The 17,831-nt window shown below is 40.6% G+C and overlaps 1 protein-coding gene across 1 annotated transcript; it reads left to right on the top strand.

Moving 5' to 3' along the window:
* The first annotated feature begins 1,243 nt into the window (after positions 1-1,243).
* On the top strand, positions 1,244-16,449 carry cab39 (calcium binding protein 39). The gene is made up of 9 exons (XM_085130426.1): positions 1,244-1,459; positions 4,122-4,277; positions 4,427-4,591; positions 6,961-7,079; positions 9,434-9,602; positions 10,733-10,792; positions 11,227-11,292; positions 11,703-11,846; positions 14,215-16,449. The coding sequence occupies exons 2-9, from the start codon at positions 4,164-4,166 to the stop codon at positions 14,401-14,403; spliced, it is 1,026 nt and encodes a 341-aa protein (XP_084986552.1). The 5' UTR covers positions 1,244-1,459; positions 4,122-4,163; the 3' UTR covers positions 14,404-16,449.
* The last annotated feature ends 1,382 nt before the right edge of the window (positions 16,450-17,831 follow it).

Below are 17,831 nucleotides of genomic sequence, written 5' to 3'. Positions count from 1 at the left end.
CTGTATTTACTTTTTGATAGTCAGCCATATCCCACCAATATCCTCCACCCGAGCCTTCTCTTGTTTAGAAACCAGCCTTCTCCTTCGGTCTCAGCCCCCAACATGTAACTTTCAGCTCTAGATGAACCCTTACTACACCTTTAGATGAAAAACAGAGATTGGCGCTAACAGCTGCTAAACCCCACTTCATGCAGCTAAACAGACAGCTGTAAAATTAAAGCCTCTTCCTGCTTCTGTTGGCTCTCACCTGAGGCTTTGGTTATTAAAGTGAATCACAGCTGTCTGTTTCCCAAGCCACTGCCTGCACATTCTTAACTTAGTATCTAAGGAATTAATGGTTTTGTGCATTGTACATTAACAAAACATTTTTCCTATACAAGAGGCCTTAAAATACTCTGGCTGTTGGCAATACTATGCATCATTACTTAGAAAACAACTTAAAGTACAACTAATTAATTTAGAAATTTGGAAGGATGCAATGCATCCAATATTTGTTTTGTTTAGAGTTAAGGAAGAGTTTGTGCTAATCGAGAGAGCATACCACACAACTTAAAAAAAACCCATTTCAAACAAAGTTCAGTTTTATTTCAAGCAAAATGTAGACTTATTTCAAATGTGTTAATGTAGATCATTTCATTTGTCAAAACTGGATGAAATAATAATGCTTTGAGTTCAAATCATAACCTGTAAGTACAATATTTCCTTCAGGTGACATTTGATACAGTCACCTGGGGTGCTAAGGTTTCGTTCCACATATGCTCTCTGTACACTGAAATAGTTATAAAAGGAAGACAAATATTTCAAATTTCCTGATTTTAAGTCAATAATCCTAAAGTTTGTAATAAAGTAAAATATCTTGAACGTTTTATTACTGATCAGAGGACATGAAGATATTTATAGACAAGAAGACATATTTCTATTGAAGTTTAGTGCATGTACAGATTGTGACCTATGTTCGTATTCATATTGCACACTGAACTGTTGCAGGGAAACTGTAGAAGTGGGATCATATGGTTCAGTGCAAGTGAAATGTTGTTGTTGCTAAAGGAAGTGCTTTTAAGCTTTTAAGACACCTCATACGTACATTTATTTGCAGCAGATTGTCGCTTGGGGATCTACCTAATTCATCTTATAGGTCCCATGATCTGTCTATGGAGTAAGCGCGCCCTCATGCGGTGATCTCGCATGTCCCTGCAGTGTAACCCCCACTGTTGTTGCACGAGGCGACCACCGGAGGCGCTAGACGACACTGCAGTGACAGCCGTTCTCTGCTAACGTTACCAGTCGGGCTCAGAGAAAGCACTAGGAGTAAACAGGGGCTGTACAATTAACAACAGTACAAACAAGGGGAGGCGACACGAGCAAGGAAAACAAAGCGGTTTTTGTTCGGAGGAGCACCTGGATTGCCTTTTACTGTCTTGACAAACCGGGAGAAACGAGTGAAAACGCCGTTTGCAAGGTATTGTGTTGTGAATATTATCCTATGTGGTTTGCAGGCATAGCTTTCTGAGCAAGTGGAAACGGTTTAGCTGAACCTAGCCTGCTGCTGATAGTTGCTAAAGCCAGGCATGGTTTTCAAAGCTCTAACGCGAGCAGCCTCAGTCAGGCCTGGCTAACGTTAGGCCGAGTTAGCTAATTAACGTAGCCACTTTTGCCTTATGATAGCTGGTGAGTTGGTAATATATTGCCACAACTCCTAGCAGCTTTAAATGAAGGTTTAGCAGCTGGAAAATGCTTGTAAGCAGTGGGCCTGCCGAGGCCTCCCGTGTGTCGACAGCACACAACAGTCATATACACACTTCCACAAGCCAGCCAACAGTAGCACGGTTGTTTGGTGGACTGTGATTGAAAAACTATAGGCCACGCTACCTTGCAAACAAATAAAGTTCGCTGTCCTGCAGAAAAGAAAGAAACCTAAGTGGCATATTGTTCCAGCTTTGCGGTAAACGCTCTTTTGTTTGCTAGACTCCATGTTATTCAGTATCCATTTTGTTAACATTGCGCAAAGTTGGCAGACTTCACACCATCACAAACCAGGCATGGATAACAGATGGGCGGTGCTCACTGTCAGGTTTATGTTGCACAGCTTATTGGGCCGTAGGTTTGCAATTAGCTTTTAAGTTGTACGAGTGGTAATACTTTCATTAAATAGATGTGTTGGTGTGTATAATATATTTTTTAATATATCGCTTGGAAAATGTGTAAATAAATCAGGGGACTAGCACTCGCTAGCAGCGAGTAGCGGTTGCTAGCTTACCTTCAGATGGTAGCAGGGCACCCGCTGCTGTCTGGACTGAGAGAGATGGTGAGGTTAACGTTGAGCTATGGCACCGTATTGTTTGAGTTCTGGTAGGACAGGATTCACTGTCACTTGCCACGACAAGTATTTCTAGGCTAATTTACCCAAAGAGAGGTCGAGCGGGTTTGGATTTTCTTTCTTTCTTTCTCTCTTTTTTTTTGTCTGTGTTAGGACAGGTTGTACAGACGTCGGGTTGGCACAATTTTACTCGGACTCCTGATTAGTACCGGAGTTATTGTAGGTTGGATGTGATCTACCGATTTTGAACGCACCATATGTATTTCCCTCCTATTTGCGTCACTGGTACTGTATCAGGTCAGGAGCAGAGAGGCGCTTCTGCTGCCTACATTAACGAGCATTAGCCTGCGCGAAAGACGCATGTGGCCACCTGGCGAAGCTGAAGCCTGTGTACGTTAACGAAGCTGTGAGCAAGCAAAAACCATCCGCTTGGGAACATAAGACTCTCCTGTTTCAGCTCTGTCACACATGACACATCATATATGAATGGTGGGCAACAGCAGCAGCCTGCCACCCCACTTTGGTTGCTGCTCGGTTTTATATTCCTGGCTCCAGCATTGCTTTCTAAATGTGGACTCCCTGCCAAGATATAAGAGGGAGTGTGTGACAGCTCCATGGTTTGTGTGCACAGTTTAGAGGATCCTGGCTGGAAAACAGGTTGGTGGCAGTGCCAGATTTGTACCTTTAGGTCACTAAATTCACCAAACATCAAGTGGAAATATGTCCTAAAAGGGCAGCACGCTTTCTATTTTTCCTCCTGCTAACCTGATCATGAGAATGGGATTACAGTTTACTGGCCTGGTGTTGCCTCTTCGTGACTGTTCATGAAACTTTGACTTTTGCCCTGCCCTGTGAACTTAGAGTTGTTGGGTGGGTCGGAGAATTTCTTAGAAAGGGGTCCTTGTTAAGTCACACAGTTAAACAGGAGCAGCAGTGAGATATGAGATGGTGACATCAGTCGATTGCATCACCCGTGGCCTTGCTAGGGTCTTTAGTGTTTGTTTTTTGGTATCGTTTGAGGATTTAGTTTTATAGATTTGTGACTCAAAGGGTGTGTTTACAAACCTAAATTTGAACTGATAAAGTATATTTGGCAATGTGTCATCTGTTTAGGTATGCTATTGAAGTGAAGGAGTCGGGCATACAAAGGTCTGAGGTGGTGTCTTCATTTATGTGGGCCTGTGTCATAGTAAGCTCATTTCACAGTTAATCATTTACTAATAGTGACCAAAAAACTTCACAAGCTTTTACAGCTGCTAAATGAAGCTTTAAAGGTCAGATCTAGATATGTGCAAATCATTAAAAAAACATAATATTTCCACAAATTTATTTCTATAACTAACACGAGCTTGACTTTTATTAGTATTGAGAGCTTCTTTGGGACTTACGACGTAGGTTAGTTTTTGTTACAGGATATATGGAGTGCACCACTTCCCTGCCCCCACCCAACTTCTACTTCTCAGCTCAAAGTTGCATACAATACAACTTCATCAAAGGCTCAATCCAGAGTAACGACATGAGCAGCATTTCCGCGTATCCAATGAACATTTGCCAAAAACGCTAATTCATAAGATGAAAAAAAATCTCTCTTCTTGTCTTGAATACAGTAACAAGTAGAGGGATACATTTACTGCTACCATGCACACCTGTAAGTGCAGCAGCAGTCAATACATTTCCTGTTTCTGCGGTATTTAACCTTTCAAACTTCTCCTGTTCAGGGTTTTGTGTCTGCTCGTTATACCATTTCTGTGATTGTACTTGATCTTATCTGAAAGGTGGATTTGTTTTACATTTCTTTCCTCAGGTGGACAGTCGGCTGCCTGGTCACTCGTGGTAACTCTCCGCCATGCCTTTCCCCTTTGGCAAGTCCCACAAGTCGCCGGCGGACATCGTCAAGAATCTTAAGGACAGCATGACGGTGCTCGAGAAGCACGACATCTCGGACAAAAAGGCAGAGAAGGTAGGGTGAATCTCTTCATCTGTCAGGTGCAGTGTCCGTCACCTAAGAGATTTCACTGTCCTTAGTGACACAAGCTTGAAGGAATTTGTTTGAACTTTGAAATAATCTGATATATTGATGTTGTGCCCTGGATTAATTTGTGTATTCAGGCTACAGAGGAGGTGTCAAAGAGTCTTGTGGCCATGAAGGAGATCTTGTATGGGACTAATGAAAAAGAGCCCCAGACAGAAGCAGTGGCCCAGCTCGCCCAGGAACTCTACAACAGTGGATTACTCAGCACCCTGATAGCAGACCTGCAGCTCATCGACTTTGAGGTGAGACTTTTGATATGAAGTTGAAAGAACAGGAAGTAGTGGTAGATATTGAACAGTGGTCTCAATTTATCCAAGGTATGCAAGCATTGGAAGAATGCGTCTTACAGGGGCACTAACCTAATAAAATATCTGCAGTTAGAAGCCATTAGCAGCTTTACAGTGACATGTAAGGTCTAGCACTTAGCACACATGATGTAGAGGATTCAGAGTGTGGTGAGAACATTTGAAAAGGTGTGGATACATTTTATTTCTCACTGCAAACATAAAGGGAACGCACAATAAAACCAACTAGAGAGCACTAACGTTTACCCTGTTCACTAACAGCAAGGAATTAAGCCTACATTAATCAGTCAGTATAAGTGGATGGATATTGATGATCTGAAAGCAAAACAGGGTTAAGTCATAATGTTTGTCCCATTCTTGCTATTTATTTTAGGAACTTTGTTGATCCACTAATTGTTTCAGGTGTTTTTAATTTGTTTAAAATCACTTCACATTAATATTAGCTGTAGAATCACTTTATGTCGTCATATGTGCCTTACTTTGATTCACAAAGCGGAAACGGTAGATGAAAATAAAAAATATTTCTTGCGTTTGTGGTCTGCTTGCACTCTGGGATGTCCAATCTGCCTGCAAAGAGCTCTGATGTACAGTCGTTGTGTGGACCACTCTTGCTTATGCTTTTGTCCATCTGCCAGCTGTGGAGAAGAGTGAAGTTCCAATAAACAAAGAGCTGAAGTGAAACAGAGTGTTAAGAACTATGAAAAGTGTCACTTCAGCACTGTCTGTGCTTTTCATGCTATTTCTTTTCTTTTCTTTTTCTTTCTTTTTTTTTTATCTTTGAATTTCTTTTTGCGGTTCTGCAGTTCCCGGTTAACTCCGCTGTTGCTCCCTTGCCTATTCCAGTCTACTTGTCAACCAATTGGCATTTGGCAGAAACATGTGTCATCTGCTTCCAGCAACATGCAGTCAGGATTTAGGAGGACTGCACAGGAGTGCATCTGCCAGGGGTGAAAACCCCTCCCCTCCCAACCAAACACAAAAGTGTACGCAGACAGACACATGTGCAAGATCATAAATGATGTTTAACATGTCAGTGTTCTGTTGGTCATCATTGTGTGTTGGCAGTGGACCTGCAGTAACTTTACACTCACTGATGATTTGTTTTTGTTTTTTCCCCAGTAATTCACAGTAGCAAATGCAATATAGCAAATGATATAACTAAATATAAAATGCCCTCTGTGTTAGTGTCAAAGGACAACCTGTCTAGGGTTTAATCCGCCTCTTTCCCTATAATACCTGAGGTAGGGTCCAGCCCTCTGATGACCCTGATAAGGATAAGAGGAGAGAGAATGGATGCATGGATAAAATGACTTGATAGCAATATTCGGGTCTGCAAATTAAATTAGGTTCCTGAACTTGGGTAAAAAAATTAAGTATGCATCTTGTAAATATCTAATTGATTGCTTAAAAATAAAAGCTAAAAATATAAAATTCCTTGATATGGAACAGACTGGTAGGGCCCTGCACCATTAAATGGTTCAAACCACATTTCAAAGTGATGTTTTTAAAGCTCTTGTTCTGTTTGACCAGCAGTGCAAAATCTGCAGAAATGTACTCGCTTTTAACTGTGTTTTTTTTTTTAAAAAGTACTGTTGTTTTGTCTTTAAAGGTTTTTAAAAGCATTTTGTTTTTAAAACAATGGTGCAGGAACTGAACTATGTATGAGAAGGAAAAAGCAGGATGTTTCGAAAAAGTGCACGTGGATTGACAGCTTGCTATTAATGACAAACCTGCCTGTTTTGATATGTGAGCAAACTCATGTCTCGCTGCAATATGTCATGGTGCATGTGGTAACTGCTGCAGGCTTCCCTGACTCACCCCATCGCAGTGTGACTCACTGTGCTGTGTGATCCTTCTTCCTCTTTTACCCTCGCTCATACTGCCTCCTTGCTCAAAAGAAAAGCCTGGTGAACAGTTGCAAAGCACAAGAGTCCAATATCAAAGTGTGACAGTAATTTGATATTTCTGATAACTTTACACACTTTTATTATATGTTCAGTTTTGCCAGTATATGTCTCTCTTTTTGGCTTCTCTGTTTAGTGCTGTTTCCTGTCAATATGTTTAAACCTCAAGAGAACGGATCTTTCATCAAGGTTTTATTGCCACACTGCAGAAAATTAAAATGCAGCAGATTCCTAGCCGTTCATTAGCTGTTATGTAATAAAGCACCACACCTTACATTTACAACTGCCTCTTGGCTTTCCACCCAGAGAGCTTGCTGTAAAATGACTTCATGTATAAATTCTCTATTGTGTGCATTTCTGTTCTGTCTAAGCCTTCATGTGGTATTTTTCTGTCACCGTCAGGGTAAAAAAGATGTGGCTCAGATTTTCAACAACATCCTGAGGCGTCAGATTGGTACTCGGACACCCACGGTGGAGTATCTTTGCACCCAGCAGAATATTCTCTTCATGCTGCTTAAAGGGTAAGAGCATATACACGGAGTAATACTGCCCCCCCCCCTCCCCCCCAATGATTATTTCATTATAATTGTTGTTGTTAACAGTACTTGGTATTGAAAAGACCAAGGAACCAAGTAACTTCTTCCTAGCATAAAGGGAAATGAGAAAAGTAAAAATAGAACAAGCAGTCCAGTTCACTACAGATTATAAAAACACCAGTATAAAGCATCCTAGAGTGCTACACCTTGTGGAAGGTGGCTCGTTTCTGTGCACCTCATCCACGCTTACAGATATCCCCTGGTCTACCCTTCACCTTGTCTAATTTTGCAGTAATGGAGCAGCTACTAGTAACATAAACAGTTACACTTTTCTTGTTTTTTAGAGTACAACAAGCTACATGCAAGTCCAGGCTGGAATAAGTTTGTGAATCACTGTGCTCATAATGTCAGGTGTTTCCGTTAGATCGAATTGGAAGTCTGCGCTTCTCAGATTCAATAGTTCAGTGAAGGTTTGAAAGGGTAAGTGGAGAGGTTATACAACACATGAGAAGCACAACTGGTTTTGTGTTGTCAGTTTAGTCAGATTGTTTCTGTCTTTCTGACTTGGATGAAGATATGAGAATATTTGGAGTCACCTGTGCAGAAATCCTAGTGACTCCAAAGGATTTAAAAATCTCTTCTTAAAGCTTGTGAAAACCAAGCACATGACACGAGGATCAGTCATTTTGTGTCAGGGGCACGGTGAATAGATGCACTACTGTACTGCACAGCTTGACGTGACTGAAGCTTTCTGTTCTTTGTTTGTTCAGTTAATCCCAAGGGAAACGATTTAAATGTCTGCAGTAAAGTGGTGCTCTGAAAGAACATACATCTTGTGCGCATACTCCCACTAATGAGGATTTCCCTTGTTGTGTGTCGCACAGTGGAATTGATCCTCATTATCAGTAGTGTAAACATCATAAGCTTTCACCCGGCTCAGTCACTATCCCTGCTTTGTCTTTCCTGAAAACTGAAGGATCTTTGGCTAGCTGCTACAGATTACACTGGAAGTCTGTTTTATGTGAAATTGCTGACATGAATATAAGATGGTTTCATTTAAATAAAGCAATTGCACATCTTTAGATGATGTTACCCCCATGTTTGTTGATATAAAATGGTTGTTTTAAGTGCCATAAAATAGAATTGAAACATCAAAAAAGCTGTGCACCCGGTGTGCAGGAACATTTTTGCAGAAATGCCATATTTACTAAATAATTGTTACCTTTATTAATTACTTAATAATATGTACTTTGTAGTACTGTATAGGGCTGGGCCATATCATACCATTCACGGTAATACCGGTATAATGTTGGGCAACGATAAGAAAATGAAATATCGCCATAGAATATGGGTAAAACACGCATGCGCAGTGCCTTTGTTTTCATATGCACATGGCGGAAAAAGCATGGCGGCGACGGAGAATGAGAAGGGCGAAAGCGGATTTTTGAATGAAACGGATGAACCAGAATTGGTTTGTAAAAATGCTGCAACTTCAGGGGTGTGGAACTGGTTTAGCTTTCGTCCGTCAGATACACAACAAAGCACTATTTTTGGTAGAGCATGCTAGCGGGCCGTCGTTATTACCGTGTTTTTTGGAAAATATGGCACACTTAAAATCAATCCTTTGATTTTTCTGAAAATCGACAGTGCCCCTTATAATCCCATGTGCCTTATGTATGAATTCTGGTTGTGTTTACTGACCTCGAAACTATTTTATGTACACGGCGCTCGAAAATCTGTCAAATGATTTAGTACGACTTTGCTAAGCTTCGAAACTGCACCGCTTGATGGATTGTCGGAGTATTACGGCTATCGTAGGCAGGAGCCTCGCGGAGTGATACGTACTGTGCTTCAACATAATATTACTGTATTGTGTGTATAACCTCTCTTTAGGTTTTGTGGATATTATACATGGTTATGCTGAGGATATGTCGGCCAATTTCCACTGGAAATGCCTTTTTGTTAAACTGTCAGCAAGGAATTTGCATTTACACTGTAAACTTTAATGCACATAAAAAAACAGCTGCTTGTTTAAGTGAAAATACATTGGTTTTTTTTGCACTAATAAAGTTGTGGAGTTGTAAAGTATTTTGTCTAGTGTCAATTATATCGTTAGTTCTATCGTTATTGCAAATTTTCAATGCATATCATGATATATATTTGTAGTCCTATCGCCCTGCTCTAGTTCCGTACACCATTATTATGCCAAACATTTTGCAGCTCACTGTGTTCTTGTTTTCAGTTTTTCAGGAAACCATCCATCCTTCTGCCGCTTGCGTTTGCGTGCATGTGAAACACAAAATGAGAAATAATTTTCCATGTGTTGATGTTATATGCAGGTATGAGTCTCCAGAGATTGCACTGAACTGCGGTATCATGCTGAGGGAGTGCATCAGACATGAGCCACTGGCCAAAATCACACTGTGGTCAGAACAATTCTACGACTTCTTCAGATACGTGGAGATGTCCACATTCGACATCGCCTCAGACGCATTTGCCACTTTCAAAGTAAGTCAGCAAAGTTGTTAATCTATTGAAGTAATGCTCTAAAACATCTGTGGTTCCTCATAGCTGTAACTGCCTAAACAGCTTAAAGAAAACAGACTTGACAAAGCACAGTCACCAAACATGCGTCGGCTGCTGCTGTTTTAACAGAAACGATGAAAGCAATGCCTTGAATTAAAAACCAGATCTCAACACTTCAGCTCTCATGATCTGCCTCTTAGATCCAAAAGGGAAAACCTGGTCATGCTTTTATGACAGTTTAAATAGCTGTTTATATTATTATGTAAGCCCTTACTTGTAGTTTGCTACTTCAGTGTCCCATTGGAGCAGCTCATGTTTAAGATGGTATTTTTTCAGGATGGGGACGACAGGCCAGTGCCAGCTTTGAGCATGCAAATCGAGGGCCAAGTTGTAGTACATGTAAAATAATCACTCAAAGAGAGTGTAAGAAGCAACAGAAAGTTTATTACTTTATTCCCCTGGCATGACACACAGCGGATACCCTTTAGTGGGAGAATCCCCCCACTAAAGGGTATCCGAAAATGGCTAAATTGGGCAACAAAGTCACTAAGTACAAGACAGCGATGTGAACTGAAGCGGGATGATTACTGCTGTGAGTGAGAGGGGTTTTCTTCTAGACGCATCTAAAAAATGAAAAGGAAAAAAAAAACCTCTGATAAATCCAAGTAGTCAAGTGTTTTAAGTGCACGGCCCTTTGTTAGCTTTGATAGAAACCAAACAAGCTGTGTAGTTACTGTGGAGGTCTTTGACCATTTTAAATCTTGTGCTATTCAAAAAGACTTTCACACTTATACTTATTGAATACAGGTACTGGCATGTTAGTGTTGACAGTAAACGTGTTCATTCCATCCAGCAAGAGATAACTTTGATAAACCATTGTAATAAAGCATTTGTCTGCTGTCTTGGAACAGTTTCAGTCATCAGACAGTGAGCTGACCTGTCTTTTCTCGCTATTTTTTTAGCTTCAGAGTGGTTCATTCAGTGACAAAACGTAAATGGATTTCTTTGGGTTGTGGTTTGTATCTGTGCTGTACAAATAGGAGACAGATGGGACCTAGTCATAGCTGTCAGGTCTGAATGTGTCGCTGATAGTTGGCTTTGTCTGTTTCCAGGACCTCCTTACAAGACACAAGCTACTCAGCGCAGAGTTTCTGGAACAACATTATGACAGAGTAAGTTCACATTTAACTAAAAATATCTAGATTAGATTGGAAAATGTGTAAAAAAATTTACTCTTAAATAAACCATATAGCCTCAAGGATAGTGTTTGAGACAACTATAAGCTTTAGATTAAAAAACAAAAGCAGTTTCTTTTGACCAGTTACGTGTGAATTAGGTCTGTCTCTGTCAGTCAGGCGGTTTAAGATGCTGGCAATCTCTTTTTCTAACAACATCAAACCAGCCATTTGGGAGATAATTTGCAGGCTGGGAGCACAACATAGCTGTCAGTCCGTGAGAGGAAAAGCTCTCATTTTCCTGTCACAGTGTTTTGATACAAGATACAGATGTAATTGTGAAAACACCGCTTGAAGCATTTAGATGACTGCCTCTCTCGCTGACCACTTGTATTTTGTCTGCCTCACTGCCTCTTTCTCTGCTGCTCTAGTTCTTTAGTGAATATGAGAAGCTGCTCCACTCAGAAAACTACGTGACTAAAAGGCAGTCCCTCAAGGTAAGAGCCCAGGATTGTGCCAGTAAATAGGTTTCAAGTAGTGGTGCAACTCTATTCAGAGAGCTATTTAAAAATGGTTTCTAGTGTTGGGTTTCTTTGAATCACTCTTAACATGACTGCCATCTAGTGGTTAGACCACAAACTTACGTGGTTATTTAAAGAGCTTTAATGGCTCCTTCACTGGCCTCATGTTTGGAGTGTTTAATTTGATTTCAGTCTGAAGACTGAGTACTTGATGACTAAATCTGTAATCCAGATGTTTGACCACTGGTGATTCTCAAACACATTTTTATTGCCTTATTCATGATCACTAATGATTATATACAAACGAGTAAAGCATGACTACTTATTTAAATATAGTAGAAGAAATACACTGATGGAATACATTTTTATTTCTTTTCTCACTCTAGTTGTTGGGGGAGTTGCTCCTCGACCGGCACAACTTCACCATTATGACAAAATACATCAGCAAGCCAGAGAATCTCAAACTCATGATGAACCTGCTACGGGACAAGAGCCGCAACATCCAGTTTGAGGCTTTCCACGTTTTTAAGGTAGAATCAAAGCACTGTATGCTAGTCCTTTCTACAGAAGAGGCAAGGCTTGAGGGGGAAGGGGGGGGGTAAAGAAAATATTAAGGTGCTTAATGCACTTCCTGATTTAATAGTGTTGTGTAAATTATTCAAGACATCAGACAGACTTTCTTCTAATTTCATCTACTTTTCATGTGGATCATTTCTAGTTCTGTTCTGCTTTCTTTTGCTTAGTGGAAGAAGCAGCAGGTAGAGAACTGATTCATGTGCCAATACGCTGAATTCACTGAGCCTGCAATGCAGAGCACAGACTACTGTCACTGCCTGCAGTTCAAGACAGTGGGGTTTGGAGTTCCTCCACTGGATGAGGAACTTGCTGATTACTATTTATTGTCACAAAACTGTGTATATATATTAGAGCTGCACCAGTTCATGGAGTAATTCAATTATAAAACATTCCTGACACAAATGTTTTGCTTCAGTGCTTCATTTAACACACAGCTGTGCAGCGCATCGATGTGTTAAACAATGTAAACATGAGCATTTCAACTACATTTGTGACTAAAAACAGACCTGCAGTACAAACGTATTTAGGAGCAACGTGTGAATAAAGAAATCTGACAACATTAAGCCCACAGAGTTTTAAACAAACACTGACAACACAACAGCAGCAGTGATGATGACACAGGCACAGTTTAACGTACATGCAGCAAACGGGGTGAGTCTCATGGCGGACATGGGTTGCACTAGATCATATTTATTTCAAACATTTTTCAGATTGAAAATGAAACATAAATTATAGTGTTCACTAAATTACATTAATATTTTAAAATAAGAAAAAATAGCTTTAAAAAAAATAAATAAATAAAAATGTATATGGGCCAGTAAAACTCTGAGCCACTGACCTGAGGGTTGTTAGGTTGGACACATTGGTATTATTATCATCCATACATACATCGATTGTGGGGCAGCAGCCCAAGCAGAAAAGCCCTGAACTCCCTCTCCCCAGCCACCTCCTCCAGCTTGTCCGTTGGAACGCCAAGGCGTTCCCAGGCCAGGCTAGAGATATGATCTCTACAGTATGTCCTGGGTCTGTCCCGGGGCCTCCTCCCGGTGGGACATGCCCGGAAAACCTTGCCCAGATGCCCAAACCACCTCAAAAGGCTCCTTTCGATGTGAAGGAGCAGTGGCTCTACTCTGAGCCCCTCCTGGATGACTGAGCCTCTCATCCTATGTCTAAGGGAGAGACTTAGATTCCCTCTGCGAATCGTTACCTTATCGTGGTTGAAGGGTTTGTTTAGGTTTTTTTTTTTTTTTTTTGGGCCCCTGGTAGGGTCTCCCATGGAAAATTGGTTCTGGGTGAGGGACCAGACAAAGAGCGATTCAGAAGACCCCTATGAGAAGACCATCGAGGGAACAGTTCACCCTGTCCGGGATAGGGTTGTTGATATTAATGTTATTATTATCATTAATGTTTTCATAGCAGCAGTACAAAAATTTGGCATCAAAGCACAGAGCAAACTTCAAAATGCTGGCATGCTCGCGTTTCTTGCGGCCACCACATTCTCCTTTAACCTCCTAGGACCTGCCGTCCACATATGTGGACATCACATTTTGGGTTATTTAGACCAAAATAATAAATTTTGCTCAACAATGGCCTGACATCCACTTACGAGGACATTGTACTGCTACTGTTCTATCGAAATTTTAAACGAATATCCTCATATGTGGCTCTGTTTTTGTCTTAGAAACAAAAATCAGTTAAAAAAAAAAAAATTCTGGTAATTCTTTGTTTTTACATTCATCAGGTCCCAATATGCCCAGATATCAAAGGGAAATTAAAAATGCATGCCGTGGAAGAGTTCGGGTCTTAGGAGGTTAAAGGCTTACAATGAAAACACATGAACATGAACACACACCTGTTCTACCTCGTTGTATATGTATCTAATTTTATTCAACTTTGACATATGACTCTACTTGAGATATTTATGTTTTTGCATTTAAGAAAATGTTTTCTTTAAAGAATACATTTTTAATATGACCTCTACATACAGTCAAAGGGATTAGTTGTTGTTTTTGTTTGTTTGTTTTTTGGCAAATCTGAGCTTTTTATTCTGACAGATCTTCTTTTCTCTTTGAAATATTTATTATTGCTCATTAATAAGACAAAAGTATTTCTTATCAGATTTTTCATTAATCGATGGAATGACTGATAGAGTACTTGGTTACTAATATAATCAATAGTGCAATATATATTGTTACTATTTAGTGAGTTATTTGGTGGTGTTGGTGAGCCTCTTGTGAGCACATGTGGTCCTGCGAGCACCACAGATACAGATTCTGTAGAAAACAAAATCATGAAAAATTCCCTCTTTGTCTCTCTCCACAGGTGTTTGTGGCCAACCCGAACAAGACACAGCCCATCCTCGACATCCTGCTGAAGAACCAGACCAAACTCATCGAGTTTCTGAGCAAGTTCCAAAACGACAGAACAGAAGACGAACAGTTCAACGATGAAAAGACTTACCTGGTCAAACAGATCAGGGATCTTAAGAGGCCTGCACCCCAGGAGGCCTGAGGCAACGAGCGTGCAGAAGTTTAGGGGGGGAGCCACCAGGACCATGTCTGGACAACATCCAGGCGACATTTGCTTAATGGACCCCATCTGCAGCTGCTCTGGTTTCTGAACAAAATTTAAGAAACAAATTAAAAAAAAAAAAAAGGAAAAGAAGAAGAAGAACAAATCTACTCGTATCAACTCGTCAGGAAGTTGCCAGCTCCTCTGCACCCCAGAACTTTTTTTTCTTTTTGTTCCTTTCAGTCTTTTTCCTTCAAAAGAGAAAATAATAGTTGCTGCTGCTTTCTTGCACATCGAGACATTTACGGTATATTATATTGACACAACCCACAACCCATCAAACATAGTGGCAGAAAATATCCGTGCATTTAAAGTAAGGCAGACTTCCTGCAACAAAAATGGACCCGTTTACACAAACATGCATATTACAAAAAACATGCATACACACATGCTGCAAGAATGTCACCTAACATCTTGGAAATGGTACGAGCAAGTTGAACATTGGTGTGTGTGTGTGTGTGTGGTCGTTGCATGCCTCGAAATGTGACAGATCCATTGCTGTGCCCGGCGTCGGCTCTGTGATGGCCTGCCGAGCCCGGCACCCACGTTCAGTGCCACAAACTGAAATTTGTGCGCATCACAGCAACATGTATGCCTTCATCCAACAAAGCAACAGCGGCTCGTTTTACAGGGGCGAACTCTCAGACGCCATCACACCGTTTACCTCCCGTGTGCTTCGTCACCACAGGGCACACGAAGCACAGGCACAAAGCAGGGAGGGAGGAAAGGTATAATTCTGGTGAAGCCCAAGACATGGGCATTTTTATTGTTTTCTGGGACAGGATGAACATGTACATATGCCTTTTTTGTTTCTTTTCTTTTGCTTTGTAGATTTTTGTTTAACCTTGACATATGAATATATATTATATATATTACCTTAAACATAATGTTTTCGGTTAATTGTAATCAAATTGCTTTCTAAACCATAAAAAAACAACACAAGTTAAGTGACATTGTTTTTGCATTTCATTTTACTGCTGATTGCTGGTGGGTTTCTTTGTACATACTTTGAAGGGCCAGCTCACATTTAGCTAACCTTATAGGATATTAACAATTTGTCCAGCAGAGGAATGTCATTGTATTATCTCTGGATCTCTTAATCTTCTTTTTATTCTCCATCTACATTTTTGAGTATTTCAGACTCAGACTGCTGAATATGTATTGGGGGAGGTGATGTAGGCGCAGAGCATTTACTGAAACATTAAAGCCTGTGTGTTTGTGCACTTTGTGAAGTACTGGATGATCAGCATCACTTAACTGGAGTTAGGGTGATGAAGATTTCCCCAGTTTCTTCATTAACTTGTTTTTTTTTTTTTTTTTTTCCTTTCTCATTCAACCCCTTTCTCACTGTTTGGCATGAGGCCCCGGAGTGCTGTGCAGCCCCACAGTGAGTGTACTTCTGGGGTGACCTCCTTAGGACTTTGGAAACTCAGCACATCTTTCCACATTCTTACCCCACCCCCTACACCCTTTTTTTCCCCTTGTCTCTTCAGAGGGTTGATATAATTCCAGTACAATTGTGAGCGTAAAGCATTGTGGGTAGCAGAGTACTTTGGGCATCTTGGATTGTCCTCATGGTGCTGAGCAAAACTGATGAAACCACAGATTTTTCTGCATTTACACTGAACTCGGGCAACGTGTTATGGTAAACACATTTAAGCAATTTAGACAGAAACCAGAAGCCCATAGTTCCTCCATGAGCATTGAACAAGCATGTTGCTCCACTGGCTGTGCATGATGCTGTACTAAAGATGTTGTACTGGAATTGGTTTTTCCAGCTATTTAACAACATTGAAATGTCCAGTTGAACTCTTGGCTACATGGCTGTACACTGGCTTTGACTCCAGTTTCAGCAACGAGCGTGTGGGTGCTTTCAGAAGTGTCAAAGGCTTGGGCCCTACAATTGAAATAAAGGAATAAAAACAAAACAAAAAAAATATTTGGAATAAAACAAAGCCTGTTGTTGCTTTCCTTCTGACTATCAAAGTCTCGGCTGTTGATTGTATGTGTACTGTGTGGTTCTAAGGTTCATGCGGGTACTTGGTAAAAGCATTACAAAGTCAAGTGTCTTGACATATCATTTTAAAAACATAGCCAGTTTTTGTAAATAGCCTTTTCTAATTTTTCCACTCATTTTCAGTCCAGTCCTTATACCTGACCATTAACACTGACCGATGAATCATTCTAACATAAAGAAGGGAATCGCTCAGTCTACGCAGAACAGACAACTTACAAAAAGCAAAATTTGTAATTGAATCTTTAGGAACTTTGTTATCTTTAGTTGAACCTATGGAAACTGCCAAAGATAAAATGGTGACGGACACAAAATAGTATTTCTGAAACACCAAGGTGTTTCCTAAGGAGCTGTTAGCTCAAAACGTATAATATCCCAGCATGGTGTGAAGGGTGTCCTTAAATAAGGAAGTTAGAAAAGTGGAGGTTGAAAGAAGTTTCAGGCCTTAACGCTACAACAGATAAACAGTGTCTGAGTCCATGTTTATGGAGGACTTCAGGCGAGAGGTAGAACAGTGAATGTAGTGTCGTCTGTAAAACACGGTGGAGGGTCTGTCATGGTTTGTGATTTTACCAAAATTGATGGAATTACGAACACACAACTGTCAGATTTTGATCCACTGTGAAAGATCATCTAGAAAGCATCTGATTGGCAGTTATTTAATTTTTCTGCCAGTGCAGAAAACCCATATCTAGATAGTGTTCCACTGTGTGTTTTTCTACAAGTCACGGATTGGTGTCCCTAGAACCCGGACCTCAACATTACGAAAGCAGTGTGGGGTCATCTTAACAGAGAACAGACCAAAAGGCAGAAACATGCAAAGAAGCGCTTTGAATGTCCTTCAAGGAGCCTGGAGAACTATTCCTGAAGAAACAGAACCCTGGTTTCTCGCTTACTCGTATAGGCAGGACCTATACCACACCACGTAGCAATATTCCAGTGTAGAAATACTGTTGTTGGAAAACTGACCTATCACTACTTAAGTATCAAAAGTTAAGTGTCAAACCATAAAGTGCTCTTCAAGATCATGTATGTGCATGAAATCAGAGCCAGTCTGAGAAAAAGTTTGAGACGCTGAGAAATGAACACATTAAGCTGTGTGTGAATGCAGACCGATGACCGTTTCATACAGTCACTGATGAAGACAACCAGATCAGGGTCAGAAGTGTGAGAAAAGGCTAATAATTACTCACTACATCATCTTGTGGTACAAAGTGGTAGTACAGCGGCCACTCCATACTTCTTTAACACAGTGCATACATAGACATTTTACACGTAGCACGGTTACCACTCTGCCTCACAGAAAGAAGGTCGTGGTTTTGAATCCACCATCTGGCCTTTCTATGTGGAGTTT

Source organism: Neolamprologus multifasciatus, chromosome 14 (genome assembly GCF_963576455.1).
Source record: "Neolamprologus multifasciatus chromosome 14, fNeoMul1.2, whole genome shotgun sequence".
Classification (NCBI taxonomy): Eukaryota; Metazoa; Chordata; class Actinopteri; order Cichliformes; family Cichlidae; genus Neolamprologus; species Neolamprologus multifasciatus.
The sequence above is the reverse complement of the archived record's forward strand: the minus strand, read 5'-3'. Positions and strand labels throughout refer to the sequence as shown.

Coding starts and splice junctions, on each gene's coding strand:
- cab39 (XM_085130426.1), top strand. CDS start 4,164: ATGCCTTTCCCCTTTGGCAAGTCCCACAAGTCGCCGGCGGACATCGTC. Junction 9,603..10,732: donor ACGCATTTGCCACTTTCAAA/GTAAGTCAGCAA, acceptor GTCTGTTTCCAG/GACCTCCTTACAAGACACAA. Junction 10,793..11,226: donor TGGAACAACATTATGACAGA/GTAAGTTCACAT, acceptor CTGCTGCTCTAG/TTCTTTAGTGAATATGAGAA.